General features: G+C 31.7%; 2 protein-coding genes across 3 annotated transcripts; one reads left to right on the forward strand and one right to left on the reverse strand.

Moving 5' to 3' along the window:
* Nucleotides 1–1,460: 1,460 nt before the first annotated feature.
* LOC132755290 (uncharacterized) lies at nt 1,461–12,710 on the reverse strand. 2 transcript variants are annotated; one of them, XM_060746134.1, is made up of 6 exons: nt 12,525–12,710; nt 9,057–9,209; nt 5,703–5,829; nt 4,771–4,928; nt 3,743–3,848; nt 1,461–2,300 (listed from the first exon to the last, which is right to left on the reverse strand). In XM_060746134.1, exons 1-6 carry the CDS (start codon nt 12,565–12,567, stop codon nt 2,096–2,098), a joined length of 792 nt encoding a protein of 263 aa, XP_060602117.1. In that variant the 5' UTR covers nt 12,568–12,710; the 3' UTR covers nt 1,461–2,095. The 2 variants fall into 2 exon arrangements, with proteins under 2 accessions (XP_060602117.1, XP_060602116.1); XM_060746133.1 differs by lacking the exons at nt 9,057–9,209; nt 12,525–12,710 and adding exons at nt 7,283–7,434; nt 7,949–8,005.
* A 5,588-nt stretch (nt 12,711–18,298) lies between these two features.
* Nucleotides 18,299–20,755, forward strand: LOC132755303 (uncharacterized). Its single transcript, XM_060746157.1, has 3 exons — nt 18,299–18,420; nt 19,113–19,263; nt 20,337–20,755. The coding sequence occupies exons 2-3, from the start codon at nt 19,128–19,130 to the stop codon at nt 20,690–20,692; spliced, it is 492 nt and encodes a 163-aa protein (XP_060602140.1). The 5' UTR covers nt 18,299–18,420; nt 19,113–19,127; the 3' UTR covers nt 20,693–20,755.
* Nucleotides 20,756–21,125: the final 370 nt, after the last annotated feature.

Here is a 21,125-nt window from a genome sequence, read left to right on the forward strand (position 1 = left end):
CGACGAAACTCACAATTTACTCAAGACTTCGATTTCCATAGTCTCAGCTAGTAAGTGATTTTGATTGTAGTAGCAAAAGATCAACCTCGCGTGCTAGACGGGTAACATTTAATTCATAAGCCGGATGAATTCTTTTAAAGAAATTAACTCTTAAAGATAAAAGTGTTAAAGGGATACTCAGGCAAAAAAATGACAAAAATATTTAAATGATCTTATGTACTCAAATCACGCTAAAATGACATTTTTAAAAGTTCCAGCATGAATTTATGTATAAATGCTGTATATTTTGGGTTTGAGGTAAATATATGAATATGAAATATATGAAGTAATATTTATGTATATTGAATGAAATTTTGAAGCGGACAGTATCACGGAGTAGTTTTAAAACAAGGATTTTTACTTAAACAAACCCAGGAAGTTACAATAATAGATATTGTGGATATTGTATGATTGAAACAAGTAGTCCTAGTCATTCATTTGACACGTTCTTAACGTTCTCAGAGTTAACTGTGACAACTATTGTTTAACTTGACCCATGTTAGGAAACCACCATTTCATTCTTTTTAAGGGGAAAAGTTTTGTTCCTTTGTTCATTTTGAGGACATTTACAGAATAATGAATGAAAACTTGATAACGAAGAAAGGAAAATTTTGCGTGTGTCTCCCGATTGGAATCGGCAAACATTTGCAAATTGTTAATACATGACATCAGTTCATCATAAATATGATATATAGACCTACAGTAGGACTTTAACGGAAAAATTGGTGATTAAGCACAAATAATCATAATTGTATTTTAAAGTGACATTATGGCGATTCAAAATAGTGCACGAGTAAAAGTCAAAATAACTTCATTTTGTCATTGTGTTAAATTTGAAATTTTACTAGGCACAAATATTATTAATCCACTTGACCCACGGAAATTTTTATAAAGCTCATTCGGAATGTATCGCTTATGTCAATTTTTTTTCAAAAACAAAATGCACTCGGACCGTTTTTTATAAATAAGGTATTTTTTCATATCTTATCCTTATTTTTGTCATTATCAAGTATTGATTAATCTTCATCATTTTAGTCAATCTTTCGAAATATATTGCTAACGCAACTCGACAGCGAAAACAAAGAGTTTAAAGCCACTTTAAAACAAATAATATGGCCTAATGCATGGACAAAGTTAGGATTGTTGTTTCCCTGATGGTATTAACTTTCTAAATGAGATATATCGTGCCGACACGAACCTCATAACTTGATTATCGTTTAAGTTTATATCTATGACGTAGGCAAGAACTTTTGTATCCTTATATCTGACTATAGAACTATGTTGAACCAAAATCCTGAAAACCCACATTTTGAAAAGAGTGCAATTTTAGATATATTACAAAGTAGTTTTCGATCATTAAAGAGTGCAAACAAAGCATATATACAGTATTTTCGGCGTTCGAAATAAAACAAGCAAGAACACAAGTTGGTTTGGTTTTCAATATTCCTTTTTCCAAAACACAAAAAACATGTCATTAACAAATACATGATAAAACTAGCTATATAAACCTTATCCACTAAAAGACAAATCATTCTTTGCGTCTAAAAACAAAGCAAATGGAATTAATTCTCAAATTTGGTTGACAATAAAAGCAATAACTTAGCGTCCCTTATTTAGTACGGTTGATATTTCAAGCTAAAAGCAATGCAGCCCCACGTCTACTGTTGAACTTATATGAAAGTACAAAAATTCAGTTTACATGTTGCATTGTCTTTTACCGTGTTTGATGTGTAAAATGGGGGTTTGTCATATTCACGAAGTGCCTATCTGTTGAAATACAAGTGGTTTCAAGGGATAATCTTAAAATATATTTTAACAAATATTGTTATATGGAATGAAAGGATTGCGTGAGACTCATGTCTCCCAACTAAACTACTAGTGTAACATTGTTTCAGTACAAGAATCACAAATATGTCAGTTTGGACACGTGAATGAAATAAAGTAGGCGTGTTTACTGAAAAAAAATGTCTGAAATTCTTTGGAATTATTCATCTCATTCAACAGGACATTTTCATGTGAGATGAGCACGTGCCAATATCATGTCCCGGATGAAATTTCATACTACAACCACTATAAAAATAGAAATTATGATAGCAGCTATTGATAACCCAATGTCTGTAGCAGACGAACTTGAACATTGTTTGTTCAGTAGCCGGACCGAGTCCCGGCGGTAAATGTTGACAGCATCGATGTACAGCGATAGAAGGGAGCTGTCGGTGTTACATTTGTCCTCTATATTGTCGGCTACACAGTCTCGTATCCTGAAAAGAATAAAAAATAATGGTATGAAAATAATTATTCATTTATATCACATATCGAAAAATGGCAGTGCCGTTAATTCATAAACGTTTGTCAAAAATGTTTTGATAATGTACATATGTAATAATTTTTACTGTTTATTATTGCTTTTCATTATTTCATTAAACACATCATTAGGAATATTTTTATTGAAATGTTTGGCTTTCGTTCAGTGCTTTCATTGAGCATTGTAAGATAGGTCACCATAAGTCCATGTTAAGCCGTCTTTTTAGTGATTCATACTGACACCGTGAAGGTCATAGGACGACTTAAAGCTGTGCTGTTGGAAGATTACTGCAAACCTGGATAGCTCCCACACTAGTAATTACCCTCTTTCTAGCATAATATGAATCCACAACAAAGAAGTACAGAAGGGCAAGTGGTTCGAAGTAAGCGAACTTAATTACTCACCACCAGCGAAACATTTGTTTCTTGGTCGGGTTTCACGTTGCACCAATACAGTATAAGTCATATGGTGACTTTCCAACTTTTAATGGTAGTGGAAAAATATATTGTGCCCTCTGTGCATTATTTTAGGACACAAACAGGCACATGAGTAGAACCACCGACCTTCTACATCTGGAAAGCTTCCTCGTGTGAAAAAAAAATCCAAAGTTTCTAATGGGATTCGGACCTACAGCGGCAAGGAGCAAGTGGTTTTAAGTCAAGGACCTTAACTACACGGCCAGGAAAGCCCTACCACCGCCCCATCCCACCCCCAGAAACATATAAGATTTATATAGAAGTCAGTAAATATATATCCTTACAAGTCATTCTCCTATATAATCATACAGAACATAACATGATTATTTATTATACATACTTATGTATTTTAATGTACTAAACATGTCAAAATGTCTTTTTAGATACACGTAGCATTATTTAAAGTCGTTGTTAAAACGTAATATAAAATAATACAACAAGTAGATAGAGGTCTTTCAAATATTGGACAAATCAAGATAACTCGTAAAATGCTTAAATACAACTCTTGTAAGAGTCACTTTCCTTTTTTCAACTGTGCATTATTTCCATTTTTAGGGCATTTGCTATGATCAAATTTTCTCAAGTAATAAATAGAAATCAGTCTTTAATAAGTTTCAAATAAAATGTTTCAATTAGTTTATTGAATGCCTGCTAATTTGTATAAGAGAATAGTAACTAACTAAAATGTCAGAAATTAAAGACAATAACATTAAACTTTAATGAAATTGGAAATTATTTACTATATCATTGAAATAGAGTTAACTTGTCATTTGCCATATTTTCGGATGTTACATGTAGTGACGATAAAAGAACTTAAATCTATTTAATTTGACTGGAGCTTTCTTTAAACTTAATATTCCACCTGCTGTCTGGCATCGGAAAAAAATATGTCGTCCGCATACCATGGCATTTAGCAACTTACCGACAAATCTGTTTGGAACTAGGTAAGTTATCTGCCTCTCTGACACATTGTCTAAACTGATTTGAGGTGGATTTCTCTTCTATGCACCTATACTTGGCAGTGAAATCTAAAATATTTGTCAATTATACAATATAATGACCCATTAGTTAAATGACAATTAAAATAACTTTAAATGTAAAGTTTATTTATTTATACTTTTTGTTTGTTTGTTTGTTTGTTTCATTTTACGCCCTTTCCCAACAGTTTTTCAGTCATATAGGCGGGTAGTTTCCTAACCATCGTTTCTGGAGAGTTACACCAGTACTAGACTACCTTCCTCCGTGCTAAACTACCAAAGCATCTCCCGGGGATCGAACCAACGCCAGAGAGGTAACTGGATTAGAAGTCATCGACTCTAACACCTCGACCACGGAGGCCCAAATCGTGATAAATTTGCAAATTAACAGCACATACATATAATTGTTTCAATACTTTAGTGTTTGAAATTATTTTTTGTACAATATATTTTCATTATTTCAAATGAGTTATGACACATTTACTTTAGTAAATGGGCTAAATTTTATCAGTCTGGTAAATCGACAGTTTTTAATTTATTAAAATAATTTCAAACACAGAATTGGTTAGTGTTTATTAGTGTGCATTTACTATATTGAATTGGTCGGCTGTTCTTGACCAATTTAATTTTGTGAATGCATACTAATACATGTTAAAGCTATCCTTTTTAAAATCTTTCTTTTTTCTGTTTTAGTACATTCTTGAGCATAAAGTCGTAAAAAATACTATCTTATTAAACGACTGATTATTTTTGCATTTATTGATTGAAATTATAGAGTAAATTGTTTAGAATTAGCAGTGCTTAACTGTAAAAAAGCCATCAGTCTCAAATATGACATTATTGTTTCACATTATTACAATCTCAACTTCATTTCATGCATGTTTTAATTAAAATGTTAATTTTTTTTAAATTAAAAAGTCGTAGACGTTTAATTGTCGATTTTTTTTATATTTCATAATTTGGATAGACATACCTTCGTTGTTAATTGTATTGCAATGTTCTTTTGAAAAATCATACAATCCTTTTATATCTTCAGCATCTTCATTTGTAAAGTCGTCACCGTAGCGTTTCGTCAAAGGGGACTGGCATTGACGTAAATTGCTGCGCACGCATCCGATATACCGGAAGTTACTATAACAAAAAAGTTACGTGTATATATTTAACATTTAATCTAAAAATAAAAAGTTACAAGTAACGACAGAAAGTAATACCAACTGGCTTCCCGTGACAATTTATGGGTTTATTTGTAAATTGTCATGCTTCTCTATTCAAACGGAATATTTTCAAGATAAATGAATGTTAATAACATGACTCATGTAAATTTATTTTTAATTGCATGTGCATCTATATATCCACATTCGGGTTTATAGAGGCGCAAATGCATCGAGGTATTTAATCATTTTTCATGTTCTGTTAATAATAAAAATATTAATAAAAATATTAATATATAATGATATTGATAAAAAAAATGTATTTATAAAAAAATGTATTTAGAGAAGGTTTCAAAAAAAATAAACAAACAATTTTTATAGCTTTTTTTTAAGATTGTAAAGTCACGACGACGGAACTGTTACACGAAGGATGAAGCTATTATGATAACCTGTCAGGAGATCTTGTGATTAATGTCACGAGGGAAATACTACAAAACAATTGTCAAAAATGGTTATTTTCATCTTTAAAAAGCGAGTTTTAGGAGCTAAATTAAACTTTATTGATAAAACTCGCCATCGATCTTGTATTATATGTCAAACACTTATTCATAGTCCATTTTTCATGGCCTATTGTTTAAAATCAGGAAGTTTATACATACATTATATATAATGTTTATATACTTCGAACCTTGTTCGTATGAATAAAAAAATGATAAAAGTCTGTAAAATAAAATAAAATTTGAGCCAGACTTACTCTTTATCACAGATGACTTTGTAATTTGGTAGGTTTAACCATGGTGAATTCGAATCTTGGATTGTAAGTCTTTGAGTTCTTTTCACCTTCAAAAGTTCTTGAATACAAATTAAACCTGTTGCACACGCTGAAAAATAAATGTTAAAAAAGTTAATTTGAAAGTCGAATTGAAAAGTGTAACATTTATAAATGACGCTTTTGTTGATATATTGATTTTATGATGGTAGCTATAAAAAAGTTGTTGGTTTTATTTCGTACCTTGCTTAATGAACTTAAATAAAACAAAGGTAAAATAAAACGTTATTTTGTGTCTGTCAACAGTCAAAAAAACCTATTTGCCCGAGGGATGAAACTTTTGACACGTGACTTCGTAAAAGTGACTTGTCAGATTATGTGATCACCCTGTTATTTTTGATGTCATGTAAGGACAGACAATACATGTAGGTCCGTTCTTTTTGCAAATTCATTCAGTGATAACCTCCCTTGTGCACATAAGGCAATACTGAATAATTGAGCAGTCGGAACAGATAACTGTTATTTAGTTATTAAAAATGTGTGAACATATTAAGTACAAATATCACGATTAATAAATAGGTTTTACTAAATAAGGTCTGATAACAAAACGGTATAGCATCAAATATGAGCCGCGTCATGGCAAAACCGAAGTAATGCGTTTGCGACCAGCATGGATCCAGACCAGCCTGCACATCCGCGCAGTCTGATCAGGATCCATGATGTTCGCTTACAAACCCTATTACAAGTAGAGAAACAGATAGCAAACAGCATGGTTCCTGATCAGACTGTGTGGATGCGCAGGCTGGTCTGGATCCATTCTGGTCGCAAACGCACTATGTTGGTTTTGTCGTGACGCGGCGCATATATTATAAGACGTCTGAAGTTGACAATATTGATGTTTAATTTGCACATGGTGAAATATGATATCTAAAGTAACTTATGTTTTGCCATTTGCTGCTAATATCTAGCCGTTGATCATCGTTGCAACTCATGTTCCTTATATATACTATTAATTCCAACATCGTCATCTCCCAATATAACGGTTTAACATGAAATATCCTAATTACTTTTCTATTTCAAGTAAGGATTTGTGAATTACAACTCTAGGTATTATTTGTTTAATTCCCCCACTATTCTGATCACATTTTGCGTTCCTTTTTCTTCTCCTTTCTTCTTTCTTTTCACAGTGCCTGTTTAGCAGCCTATATTGTGCCTTTTCACTGGTCATGTGTGAATGAAAAATGTGTTGGGTTGCAGACCACAAAAGTCGCTACCCATTCACATTATAACGATAAAAGGCTTACTTATATAGCTATAAAACAGAATGTTGTTATTGGGAGAGTTATCACCGCCATGGTTTCGAAATATGTGGATATATTTTTAATGTCAGGTATATCTTCTGCTTAGCCTGCAAGACACCACACCCCATATGCCTGTCTTGCAAGATTTTGCGATTCCCTATTTCGAAAAAATATAACTTAGTTGTTAGAAGATAATTAATCATAAAAAGGAAGCATTTTTAAGTTAAGGTGATAAAAATGTTGAAATTAATTTAGACAACTTACAACACATTTGATCGATACTGCTAAAGTATTGAATGTCTTTGATATGATACGGTCCAAATTCCAACACCTCAACTTCTACTCTGTTCAGAAACGCTGGACATTCCATAAAATGCCGATGAATACATTCAATCAAAGGTTTTGATCGGTTAACACTGCAAGTACACGAACAAAGAAAGCTACGAAAAAAGCTAAGGGAACCTTTTTAGAACAATAGACACTGATGAATGTAACATGTTTCACAATATACCAGTACAAGGCTTGTGACATCACGACATTGCGCAGTAAAAAATGATAAAATATTATGCCAGAAAATGATGATAACAATTTGAAACCTATCATACCCTAATCCTTCTCATTTTACTTAATATGTTTTTTATTGGCATTCTAATACCACAACAAAAATCAAGGAAAGCTTTATGTCTGATTAAATATACTCATTTCATGAAAACAAAAAATAAATCATTCCATTCACCACAATTTTTAATGTTCAGTAGAGATCTTAATTCGAACTAGTACTCACAGATATCATATAGTGACCTAAATACGGACGCCTACTCACTAATATTCAATAGTGACCTAAATTCGAACACTTACTTTATTTTCAGTAGTGACCTAATTTGGAACACTAAACTTATTTTCAAAAGTGGCCTAATTTCAAACACTTACTCACAAATATCATCAATAAAACCGGTTAGATTTTTGATCAAGGACATAATCCATTGCATTCTTGCCCAGTCCCTCAAAACAGGCCTACAAAAAATTGTCTTTTCGTGGGACCATACAATTTGTTGGCTTTTTTCGTCGTAGCCGCAAACAGTGACAGTTTTTGTTTGAAAGTTGTTTCTGTGTGAAGAAAATCATCAAATATCCCTTATTTGAATTGTTGTGTTTGAAGATTTATATTTGAAAATATTCAAACTATGATTCATATCGGATAATCTGCATAATTAACACGAATATTTGCATATATTTCAAACTAAGTGATATAAAGTTTATGATAATTTTATATCTAAAATGTCCACGTTTAGATTAACATCTTTTTTAAACATTTATTTAATTGTACATACACTACATTTCTAGGAATGAAAAATGAAAAATAAAATCACATAATACTGTCACGTGTTACTACTTTTGGCTCAATTATGTTATTTGGAAAGAACATAGGCACGACTTTTATTTAGTATTATGTACTGAATTCACATTTCAAATGTACTGGTAAACAGTATGGATGAAGTTACGACTGTTTTTTACATGTATGAAAGGGATTTGATCAAAAGACCTAAAGCTTTTAATTAATATTCGCATTATACACACACAAGTAAGATAGTATTGGGACTAAAGACTTCAAATGCTAAATACTACTTGTGCTTTTAATGTATCTGTTTATATTTGTATCGAAAAAAACTTTACATGTATAGCTTTAACTGAACTCAGTTTTACGTACATCATAATTATTATGTATATACATCAATACAGCCATGGCGTTGTAATATTTTTTAACATTTTATACATTAAATTTGAATGCATACTGTCTTAAAAAGGTGCTTTTTCGATAATTCTACGGTTGCAACAAGGCGGTTTAACTGGCTTTGATTTGTTTTTGTCCCATTGAAATGATGCTGTGAAGTCAATTCATCAGTGCAAAGCAAACTAGTGCAAGTAGCTCTGTGGTGCTTTCAACTCTAAAAAAATATTAACAAATCAATCATAATTGCATTCAAGCAGTATCAAGCTAACTACAGCAAAATTTTCCTTTCTGTGTTATTGGACATACCTGGATCAGGAACATTATCTGTGGACAATGGTTTCGCTGTCTTTGGCTCAGTTGTTGTTGACGTGGACATGTTTGCATCTGCCTGACCAACTTCAAACTGCGAGTGAGTGTGCTCGAAATCGGTAATGTGACCGTAGCTAGATCCAGCACATACTGTAAGATAGTTATTTAAATTGATTAACATAGCTTTCCTTTTTATCCCTGAAATGGTGTGATTTTTTACTTAGAGCCACGAATGAAAATATCAATTGTTCGAATAAAGGAGGTCTTCTTTTTAAATAGAATTTCATTTAATTAAGACTGGAAAATTTGTTATTTCGGGCGGTTATAGAGTCCGAAGAATGTGGGTTATGTATGAAGTAATAACTGATACATTACAAAAATTACATATGTGACATGAATGTTTATTTACAGAAACACCGACTGAGTGTCAAGATGCGCACGTTTGAACTTAAAGTTATATCTGTAAAAAGATCTATTTCGGCATAAATAGGGTTTATTTTCAGTAATTGTAATGTGAACAATATGCTTAAATACATTAGCATGTGTTTCTTTGGAATTTCGACGAACGAGAAACGTTGACTGTACCTAATCATTATGTTATGCCTATTTGCTTATTTCCGTATTTAATTAAGGAGATTTAGACGTAAATCTTTGTAGAAATATCAAATGTACTTGTATTATGTTAACACTTATAAAGGGATATGGATTTGGCTGAACAGTTACAGTCGTGTAACCATTGGAAGACTTAATTTATGTGTCGTATGTTGACAATGTTTCACTAAGTGTGTGGCCTCTTAAAATGAATGTCAACGGTAATAAAAAAATCATTTTGCCCCTAAACATATGCACAGCGTGAGAATGGATAGATTTATTAGCATAAGAAAAAAAAACCTTTTTCGCATTAAAGCAGCACGCCTCCAGATTTCATGCTTATTTTCATGAAAATTTTGAAAATGTATTTGAATGAATAATATTGTGAAATAACCAAAAAGGAAGCAATTTACACATTATTAATGGCGCACTTATACAACCCACGTTAATTACCAAAAAGTTGTCAAAATATGCATAAATAGCCCTTACTGCGTTAGTAACGCAGTAGAAATATACTTGTAAATACCAAAAACTCAGTCATAAACCGCACATAACATGTAAAATAATACTTGAATCTTGAATCATTTTTACTTTTCCTAAAATCTTAGTACATATTTCTCAAGTTTGATTTTATTAAATTATTTTGACTCATCTGGAGGCATGCAGCTTTAGGGGTATTTGATTGTAACTTAAAGCATTATGAATAAATAATATTCACTTAATGAATAAATATCACAGATTATAAAAATATTAACCATAGGTATGTTTTAAGTTCGATCAAGTATATTGTAATTGATATTTACTTTGCGTAATGCAAAATAGCATTTCTTTTATACATAGCACGTGCCTTAGAATGTCTGTCGTGCGATAACAGATGTATCAGTAATACATCGTGACTTGTTAAGAGTATTTACACGAATATATAGCTGCATTTAACCTTATTTTGAATTAATTTTACATTTACAACTACGCGCTATATATTTTAGCATTATTATTCTTATTCATATTCATATTTATTCTTACTTTACTTGGTTTCATCACGTGCTTTTAATTATGTTACGAAAAGTTGAAATTCGGCCCAGACACATTCTTTTTCGCATACATTTTGTATTTATAATATTGGTGTAATGATAAAAATAGTACATAAGTATATTAGTATGATCATTTATTAACTCATGTTTCATTGACAACCTGTCATAACGATCGCATTTATGTCTATGTACTTTATATGGTGTATGTTTACAAATTGTCAAAATTAGTAACCAGTGTTTACAGGTGTTACAGTTCAAGTTGTCAATGCATGGTAAATAATGATTGATATTTTTTTACGAATCATATAAAAAAGTAAATGTATCCTATTTTTATTATTTATGCTTGTTTGGAAATCTACCAATATATCATTAGATAAAACCTTTGTCATTCGTTCTTAGAATTCTTTGATTATCCCCCGCCGAAAATTTTCGGCGGAGGATATAGTAATAGTCTCCGTCCGTCCGTCCGTCCGTCCGTCCGTCCGACCTTCCGTCCTTCCGTCCGTCCGTCCTTCCGTCCGAAATTTTTGTCCGGAGCATATCTCTAAAAGTATTTGAGTTATCAACTTGAAACTTCATAGGTGGATAGACCTCATTGAGGAGGAGTGCAGTGCACAAGAATGATAACTCTACCTTGCATGATTTTTGAGTTATTGCCCTTTGTTATTTTTCAATATTGATTTTTGTCCAGAGCATAACTCCAAAAGCCTATGAGATATTAACATGAAACTTCATAGGTGCATAGATCTCACTCAGGAGGTGTGCAGTGCACAAGAATGATAACTCTTCCTTTCATAATTTTTGAGTTATTGCCCTTTGTTATTTTTCATACCTAATTTTTCACCTGAGTGGAGCATAACTCAAAAAGTGTTTGAGATATCAACATGAAATGTCATAGAAGGATAGATCTTATTGAGGAGAAATGTTGTGCGCAAGAATGATAACTCTTCCCTATACAATTTTTGAGTTATTGCCCTTTGTTGTTTTTTTCATGCTATTTTGTCCAGAGCTTATCTGAAAAAGTATTTGAGGTATCATCTTGAAACTTCATAGGTGGATGGATCTCATTGAGGAGGAATGCAGTGCTAAAGAATGATAACTCTGCCCTGCATTATTTTTGAGTTATTGCCCTTTGTTATTTTTCAAAATTAATTTTTGTCCAGAGCATAACTCAAAAAGCCTTTGAGATATCAAAATGAAACTTCACAGGTGCATAGATCTCACTCAGGAGGTGTGCACTGCACAAGAATGATAACTGTACCTTTTATAATTTTTGAGTTATTGCCCTTTGTTATTTTTCATACTTAATTTTTCAATTCATTTTTTTCTCAAAAAGTATTTGAGGTATCAACTTGAAACTTCATAGGTGGATAGATTTTACTGAGGAGGGATGCAGCACACAAGGATGATAACCTACCCTGCATTATTTTTCAGTTATTGCCCTTTGTTATTTTCAGCCATCAGTATTCACATAGGTTTCAAATCTGTAATCACTATAGCCATCAGTTTTCATTACCAAAAGACCTCATAAAATGGAATTATTCTGCTCTACTACATATACATTCTTCCAATGAGCAAACACATTCGGCGGGGGATGGCCATGTTGACATGGCTCTTGTTTAATTTTATTTTTTACTTTTATGTAACACTTTTTTAGATTTTAATCTCTTAGACTAGTATTTTTTCCTATATAGTTGCTTTACAACCATTCAGCTATGTTTATCTTGACTGATTGGTAGTTAAGAGAGTACTATCATCAATTTTTTTTTCCATTTATATGAAAAACTTAACATTTACATACGAATATGTAAATGTACGAAAATTAAAAAAGATAAATTCTTACCTATTGCCCATATTAAAGCTGCAATAATGTTTCTGGTATCCATGATTTTTTGTTTTAAACACAGTCAAATTACATAAACAGTACAGGACACAGTATATCTCCTTGTATAACACCAATCCAGACTGATTTATTTTACTTACTTTACCATAAACGAACGTCTCGGTCCCGTGACATGCCTAAATGATATGTTAACTCTGACAGGTGCTTTAATTAATGCGTCAAATGATGGCTGCAAATAGTTATTGATGCACTTATACAATGTACTGTAAACATAATTTACTTAATATATAGTTTGTTAACTAAAATGAAAAATAAAACATGTGTGATTTTACCTCATATATCTACTTGTTGTGCATACCTATACAAAAACATAACCATAAATCTTTATATAAAAACAAATTATTTGCGAACCAGGAAATGGTCACGCGTCTATACAGTATCATGTGCATACTTTCCTTAAACATGTGCATCATTTTTTATAAACCTATACATAATCAGCTGATTACTTGCAAGCGCTTTGTCATCTCAATCTTGATCTATTAAAAATCATAATAAAATAAAATGAAATAAATAATAATAATAAAACAACATATAATATCACTAAACTGACTGTGTAAGTTTGCATTATCTCAATTTATTTTTATTTCTCGATGACAATACATGTAAAACAATTGAGAGTATATATCATCTCGTAATTTACAAAATTAAATTTGTCAAGTACGAAGCACACTTTTGACCAATTTAATGTAGTAAATACATACTAAAAACACTGACCAATTTAGTATTTGAAATTATTTTTGATAAAACTGTCGATATACAAGATTGATTAAATATAGCCGATTTACTTAAGTAAATGTGTTACGATTCATTTGAAATACTGCAGTTCTATTGGACAAAAAAACAATGTCAAACACTTTATATACTATTATATGGAATTTAAACTCGCAATCTTAACTTCTTTGGTCGCTATATCTAAAGAAGAGAAGGATATAGGCTTTTAATATATAAAATGATAGTTTTAACACAAAATGAGTATAAAGTTAGCTAAGAAGATATATACGGCAGATTATTGTATGAAACTGGACTGTTCAAATCAAGAAATTATTGATGCTTAAATAGAGGTTCTTTTTTAGTGATATTGAAATCTTAATGTTAAGAAAATCTTATTCAATAACAACCTTACAAACCATTAATAACTTTTTGAAATAATAAATAAGTGCTTAGATATATTTAATTCAGCCCAGGAACACGTGTTTTTTGTTCTTATTTTTTTAGTTTTTCATGAAATGCAAATGATGTCAAATTAGATATAGTATATTTACACGGCCACAATAAGTTTGAATTTAGCTTTAAAATTGAATTAATAACGAGAATATGAATTGTTTCACTTCTAATGAGAAAACTTGTATTTAATGCAAGCTATGTAAGTTTATTCAGTGAATTCGAGCATGTCATGCATATATTCATATTTTTATTTACTTACTTCTGTTACAAATTCATGTAAATAATTAACTATTTAATTATTTACTCTAAGATAAGTTTCAACTAGGATTGAATGAGATTTTAGTTAACATCCAATGACATATGTGCGAATTATTGAAAGAAAGAATTGCATAGCACAATTAGCAATAATATAAAAGGCACACAATGAGTTTTGTTTAGTTATATATAAACATATTTTTATGAAAGATACATGAATCATAAATGTCTACAGAAATAAAATATTAGCTATACCATTATTTACAAATAAAATATAAATGCAGTTAGTCTTTATGACGTAAAAAATGTACAAAACGATACATAAATATTGAAAAGAATAGCAAAGATATCTGACCCACACAGGGACGATTACATCAGATTATCGAAAAAGAATAATAACTGATGAATCATATACACGAGTTCATATGAAATAAAACACAGAACAATAAAATATTATAGCCCTTTACAGACAATATTAACTGCTAAAACATCTTGGTACTAAAATTGATAAAAAAAGGAAAGACATACATTTTTATGATTTTTTTATGTTGTTTTTTGTTTTATTCTATTTTTATACAATAGAAAGATGCATTCAGGTTCATTGTGTATGAAATAAATCATATACTTAGAGCATGTAATACATACGCGTGCTCCGGGTACGTGGCACAACATACCCTAGTTGTTGAAAATTCATGAAACAGAGACATACATAATAATCACTCGGTTTATCAGTCCCTTTCAAAATAAGGAAAAGGTAAAATAATGAATAAGTGAGAATATAATAGGGCAATCAAGAAGTATCTTCATCAAGATTTACAGGTTTAATTGCTCCTGGGTGAGGTCGGTGTTTCCTACTCATGCTGAAATATCATGAATGATCATTACATTATGGAAAGGAAATATCACAGAAATTCTATTTCAAATTCTCTCAATTATTGGCTTCGTTATGTTCAGAATCGAATCTCATTGCTGTCAGGCTTGGTACTTGGAGTCTGGCAAATACCGGACAGATAGAATGGCGGATAGCACGTAGATTTACCGGTCGTCAAGATATAGACAAATAGCCTATAGCAGAAAAAAAGGTTAATCATGTGCTGACAACACACAAAACGATCACCAACAAAAAGCCTACTGCAAATATTATTGTTACGTTTTTACATTTGTATATTTAACTCGGCGGCAAATCGAATTTGCGACCGTCTCACTTTGTGGTACCAACGCTTTAAGCCAACGCTACGTGTTGATGATTTCCACTGACTTAATTTCATGCGGATTTTTTCACCTTTTTTCTGTTGGTTTCTTAATCATAATGCAAATCCTAAGTAAACACTTTATAAAAGATATATATGTCGAAAATCAACGGACAAGAAACTTTACTATATAAAACTATAGCCTTATCATTAACGATTTCCTAAAGAAGAAGAAAAAAGAGATTTTTTTTGTCATAATCCTTTTAGCATGGTTTCAAAGGTAAGTCGCACTTATTATATATACACTATATACACTTACATTTTTTTTTATTTTAATTAATTCAATAAAAGGATATTGACGAAATGTATGCAAATAATCATTGTTTCTATACACATAAGAGTACTTATGAAAATATATTTAAAATTTGGAATAGTAGTTTCTAATTACATGTATAATTAAACATTTATCGTAAAGGTATCACGGACACAAACTTTACCTCGGCAAGTGTTTTCGCTGAGATGATTTAGAGTTTTTTCATTAATGAATCCTTAGAATAGGTTGCCAGTTATTTAATATATAAAATCCAAGAAATGAACACCCGTTACGTACTTCCGTATTGGTATATAATAAAAGTACTGTTGAACTGACCCGAAACAGCAATTAATGATGAAATGATTCCTTTTGGATCACTTGCATTATATATTACAAGTCACAACCGTTTCTTTTAATAATAAGTGCGATAAAGATTAATGATCTAAATCAATCAAATGTCATATAATTTTACTTCAATAATTAATTTATTTTTTTTTTCAGAAAATGATTTCGAACCGCACAATTTTCTCTTGGGTGTTACTGATCAGTTTAATATGCTGCATCCTAATAGCTGATTTGGAATGTAAGCGTCATTCAAAAGCTGAGAAAAAATTCTCAGAGGAAGATAGCAGTTCATTTTCTAACAACAAAAATGGCGATCAACTTTGGTCAGATGAAAATAACCAAGAACGAGTGAACGAAAAGCATCCGAAGCCTAAAAAAGAAAGTTCAGAAAGCATATATTCGACAATATCAGAGCAAAGGAACATCAAAGAAACAGATTCAAGTTCTGAAAATACCAATAGTAATTATCTTCAAGATAAAGATACTGATAATGACAAAAGCGCTGAAACGACTTTAAGAGAAGATTCGAGCGTCAGAAGAAATCAATTCAAACCAAAGTATTTGGAAGACGAAGAAGATTACAAAACCTTTGAAAGAAAATCTTATTCGTCAAATCCAGAAAATAAAAATGATATTGGCACTGAGAGCAGAAGAACACTAACTGAGGAAGATTTCACCAGCCAAGAAAGTGAAGCAACGTCAAGAAACAAAGAACGAGAGACTAATGAATTGAAAGTAAGCGAGCAGCAAGAAAAACAGGGAAAAGATAGAACGGAGCCGTCTGATTCAAAATCAAGCTATCATGAAAACGATGTAGACAAAACTGAAAGGAGTATGGGTAAGACCGGGAGTGAAAACGAATACTATGAAAATAGTAGAGGTAAGACCGGGAGAGAAAACGAATACAATGAAAATAGCAGAGATAAGACCGGGAGTGAAAACGAATACAATGAAAATAGTAGAGGTAAGACCGGGAGTGAAAACGAATACAATGAAAATGGTAGAGAAAAGACCGGGAGTGAAAACGAATACAATGAAAATAGTAGAGAAAAGACCGGGAGTGAAAACGAATACAATGAAAATAGTAGAGAAAAGACCGGGAGTGAAAACGAATACAATGGAAATAGTAGAGAAAAGACGGGGAGTGAAAACAAATACAATGAAAATAGCAGAGATAAGACCGGGAGTGAAAACGAATACAATGAAAAGAGCAGTATTAGTATGTCAAAACATTCCAATGGGGATCTTAACTATCAAGGTGACAGGAGTTCGGAACAGAAACATACATTGACAGAAGACAGCAGTGGAGCATCAGGAGAAAGCATTCAAAAGACGACCGAAGCCAAACCAATAATATTAAAATATCAGAACCCATTGTCTTAACGCCAAATGATAATGTTGATTATGATAATAACGTTTTGTACTCAGAAAACAGCGTTTTTAGCACAACCGTAAGTCCTACAAAATACCAGACCTCTTTATCAAATATGTTATCCACAGCAACAACAAACAAACCAAGCATATCATCGACAGGAGTTATAAATGCAAGACAAGATAAGAAAGAGGAAACTGTTGACATATTAAATACTGCACCGGGAATAATAATAAAACAGCCATTTACTGGTCGTAAAAAGTGCATTGAAAGAACGCCTCCTTGTTGTGTTCCCGGTCAGGTTGATATAAATCTTGGTGAGTGTCATGTTGGCTTTTCTTCTATGCAATGTTTCTTTTTTTTGTTAAGTAGTTCACACAAACGTAAATTTACATAAATAAATGTTTGAAGGTCTGTGGTGAGGAATAGGCATGATTTTCAGTTTTAAATAGATTTCGATAAATACAATAAAAATGTGTTTTACGATGTTCTTTGATGATGAAAAAAACATGATTTAGAAAGTCGTTTTTTTCTCAACGCGATCGGTAATTTCCACCGCCATTTTAACTGATGACGTTTCAATATCCCTACTTAATTTTCTTAACCCTCATGTCAGTTATGCTTATGTGTAAATGCATCAAAATATCTATTGTATTGTACAATTGTTTTTTCTTAACGAGTATTATGTAAAAAGAATAAAGATTTTCTTTTGATATTTAAGTGCTTTACGCGAACTCGACCATAAATGCAGCTGATTTTTAAACTCAAATGGCCATTCAATTATTCAACTGGATTGTAAATTAACAAGGAAAGAGACAAATAAACAGACAAAAACATCCTCAAGGCTTAAATTTCTGTTACAAACCATGCAATTTACGGCTTTATAGACAGATTTTGATGTATATCAAATTTTACTAGACGTCTATTTTCTGATTTGGTATTCTTTCTAAGCTAAGTATTGTCTTCATCACTTTACCCTTTGATTATTATCTACACCATAATCTCTTTATAGTAATTCATCAAAGATCTATTTGTGCAATGTTTTGAACAATTCTGTCACATGATCTTTTGTGTGTGTATTTAGGTACAATTAATTATAAAGCACGGGTAAATGGCGAGTTGGATGGTGTTAGTGCAACAGTATCTACAAAGCCACAGAGAGCATACAAACGATGTAGCAATTCCGCTGTAATTAAGGTTATATATAACTATGTCTTATCTGCTTATTGTAAGTTCATCAAGACAACTCTTACTTAAAGATATAGGAATTTTTTAAATTAAAATGTTGTGTATATGGTCTTTTGTCTAGTGGTAATGCAATATGAATACATTTTGTCCTGGTTCACCATTTAAGTGACATTATACTAATTTTTTTTTACCACCGTCAAGTTCAGGCGCTTTACCTACATATTCAAAAGATTTACTATGTAAATGGTCCCTGATCTATAACTGCTAATGGAAAATGATAAGAACTGCCTAAAGTTAAAAAGACTGCCCTATCTTTTTATCATATAAACGTTACTGCTACATTCTGAGGGATATCTAAAGCATTTTTCGGGAGTCATTTGATAGACGTGAACATTAATAAAATAAAATATTGCCTTTTATTATGGCCTTTTTAGCTTTCCATTCACCATTTACGCTTTAAGTGACAGAATGCCTCTTTAAGGACGTATACCTTCATTTACATGCAATAACAATATGCAAGGAAAATACAGGAATGTAATGTTCATATATTTTCACAGTAAGCCTAAATTGTCTTTGGTGTACTTTTGCAAAATAAAAGCTCTCATGACGTCATATGGCTTTACTCAAATCAATTCAAATTGCAAACTTTTTTTCAAATAAAGAACATTGTTTTCAAAGCGTGGTTTAATTGACAAATTCAGGTAACATTTGATCCAATGGGGAACGAAGGTTGTTTTGGGTGTACTAAAGGACCTTTCTGTGGCCGTCGTCTGCTACAACTTGATCTTGACCTGTCTAGAAACAGGCGTCGTGATACACTGTTGTACATCACGGACTCGCATTCTAAAGATGGTATGTATTAATTTTAACACTATATTTAAACAGAATTAATAACAATCCATTTGGTTTATATCACATAAGATTCGAAATATCTGTAAATCAGATATGACATTTATATCCAAACCGGATACGGACTATTTTTTCTCAAGTTAGACGGTGCATATTTAAGGATATTTCTCGTATTAAAAATTGACAGTTGTCAATGTATTGAGGCGCCTTGTGTAATTAAAGAATCAAGAACAGTTTTAGTTTATTATGCATATCGTGTTATATTTCGACATAAAAATAATAAATTATAAAATATATTGCAAATTATTTAATAATAATTTTGTAATGAATTATATTGAAAGGAAATTACGGACCTTGAACCTCATTCCATTTTCATTTTATGGCAATATTTCATTGTGTTTATAAATATTTCACATTCATTTAGTGATTTTAGGTCATCGAAGACATATTTCACATTTCGTTAATGATTTAATTAATTGAAAATTGCAGGCCTAAATATAATCATATATACACGAGTTCTGCAACAGTTTTAGCCAGAAATTATATCAGTGCCACAAAGAAAATTTGTCTAATAATCTTAAAGTTTGTGTTTAATTAATAATTTATCACGCCCTCATGATACAATTCCTCGCATCCGAACTCCGAACAGTGATTATAGTTAGCGTTAAATCACTGTTGGGGATATATTATTGCGATTCTAACGTGTCAAGGAACATTGCTCCAGCATTTCTGAGTGCAGGTCGTGTTAGAATAAGACAAAAGTTATTGTATGACATTCGTAATGGCTTTGTGTCAAAATTATGAACCTCAAACAAAATTATTTACGATGTTTCAGATGGCGCAATCGTGCATATAATTCCTCGCATCCGAACTCCGAACAGTGATTTTTATTTAGCGTTAAATCACTGTTGGGGATATATTATTTCGATTTTAATGTGTCAAGGTACATTGCTCCAACATTTCGGTTAATGTGAGTGCAGGTCGTGTTAGAATAAGACAAAAGTTATTGTTTGACAATCGTAATGTCTTTGTGTCAAAATTATAAATCTCAAACAAAATTATTTACTAAGTTTCAGATGGCGCAATCGTGCATGCTGTATTTCCACATGTTAAAATTTATCCTCATAACTCTGCCGGAAACTCATCAAGTCACGTGATGATTATGGGCGTGACGAACTCGCGTACTAATAAGATGACTGTTTACATCGGAAACCAATTTATGCGCATGACCAATGACAATCGTCTGGATGAAAATTTTTGCATGAACGATCTGTTTCATTTGAACGGACAGTTTGATCCGGGCAGTGGCGGGATGTCTCCGAATGAAATTACAATTGGAATAAATAGACAGATTCCACAAAGCGATGAAGAACGAAGTTTTGGAGTATGCTCCGCCTCATTAAAGTGGACATGTCCTTGGCAAGAAACATAAGGGCATTACATGTTTTTTCTTCTTTACTTCATTGTATAAAGTAGAAATAAAAGACCAAGAATTACTTCACTTGTATTTTTGTGTTTTATTTTAATTATTGCTTCCAATGTGCCATTTAATTAATTCAAACTATGTGCATAAACATTATCCCTCTACTTAAAATATAACTTTTTCTATTCTAGCTAAACATAGTGCACACATATTTATCAACACTTTTAATGAGTAAAGAACATGTAATGGAAAGAGCATCGAAACACGAGGTTATCTGATTTGTACAAGCCTCAGGGGCCGTAGCCCCCGAATATTAATCAGATTGCCGAGTGTTTTGGTGTTGTTTCTCTTTTGTATCATAGTCAAATTAAAAAAAACACGTTCCCTGATGTCACAATATGAAACCCCAGAAAAATGTAACCAATGAACGAGCATATGATAT

The sequence above is a fragment of the Ruditapes philippinarum genome, unplaced genomic scaffold (assembly GCF_026571515.1).
Source record: "Ruditapes philippinarum isolate M1 unplaced genomic scaffold, ASM2657151v2 ctg1041_1_1_1_1, whole genome shotgun sequence".
Taxonomy (NCBI): Eukaryota; Metazoa; Mollusca; class Bivalvia; order Venerida; family Veneridae; genus Ruditapes; species Ruditapes philippinarum.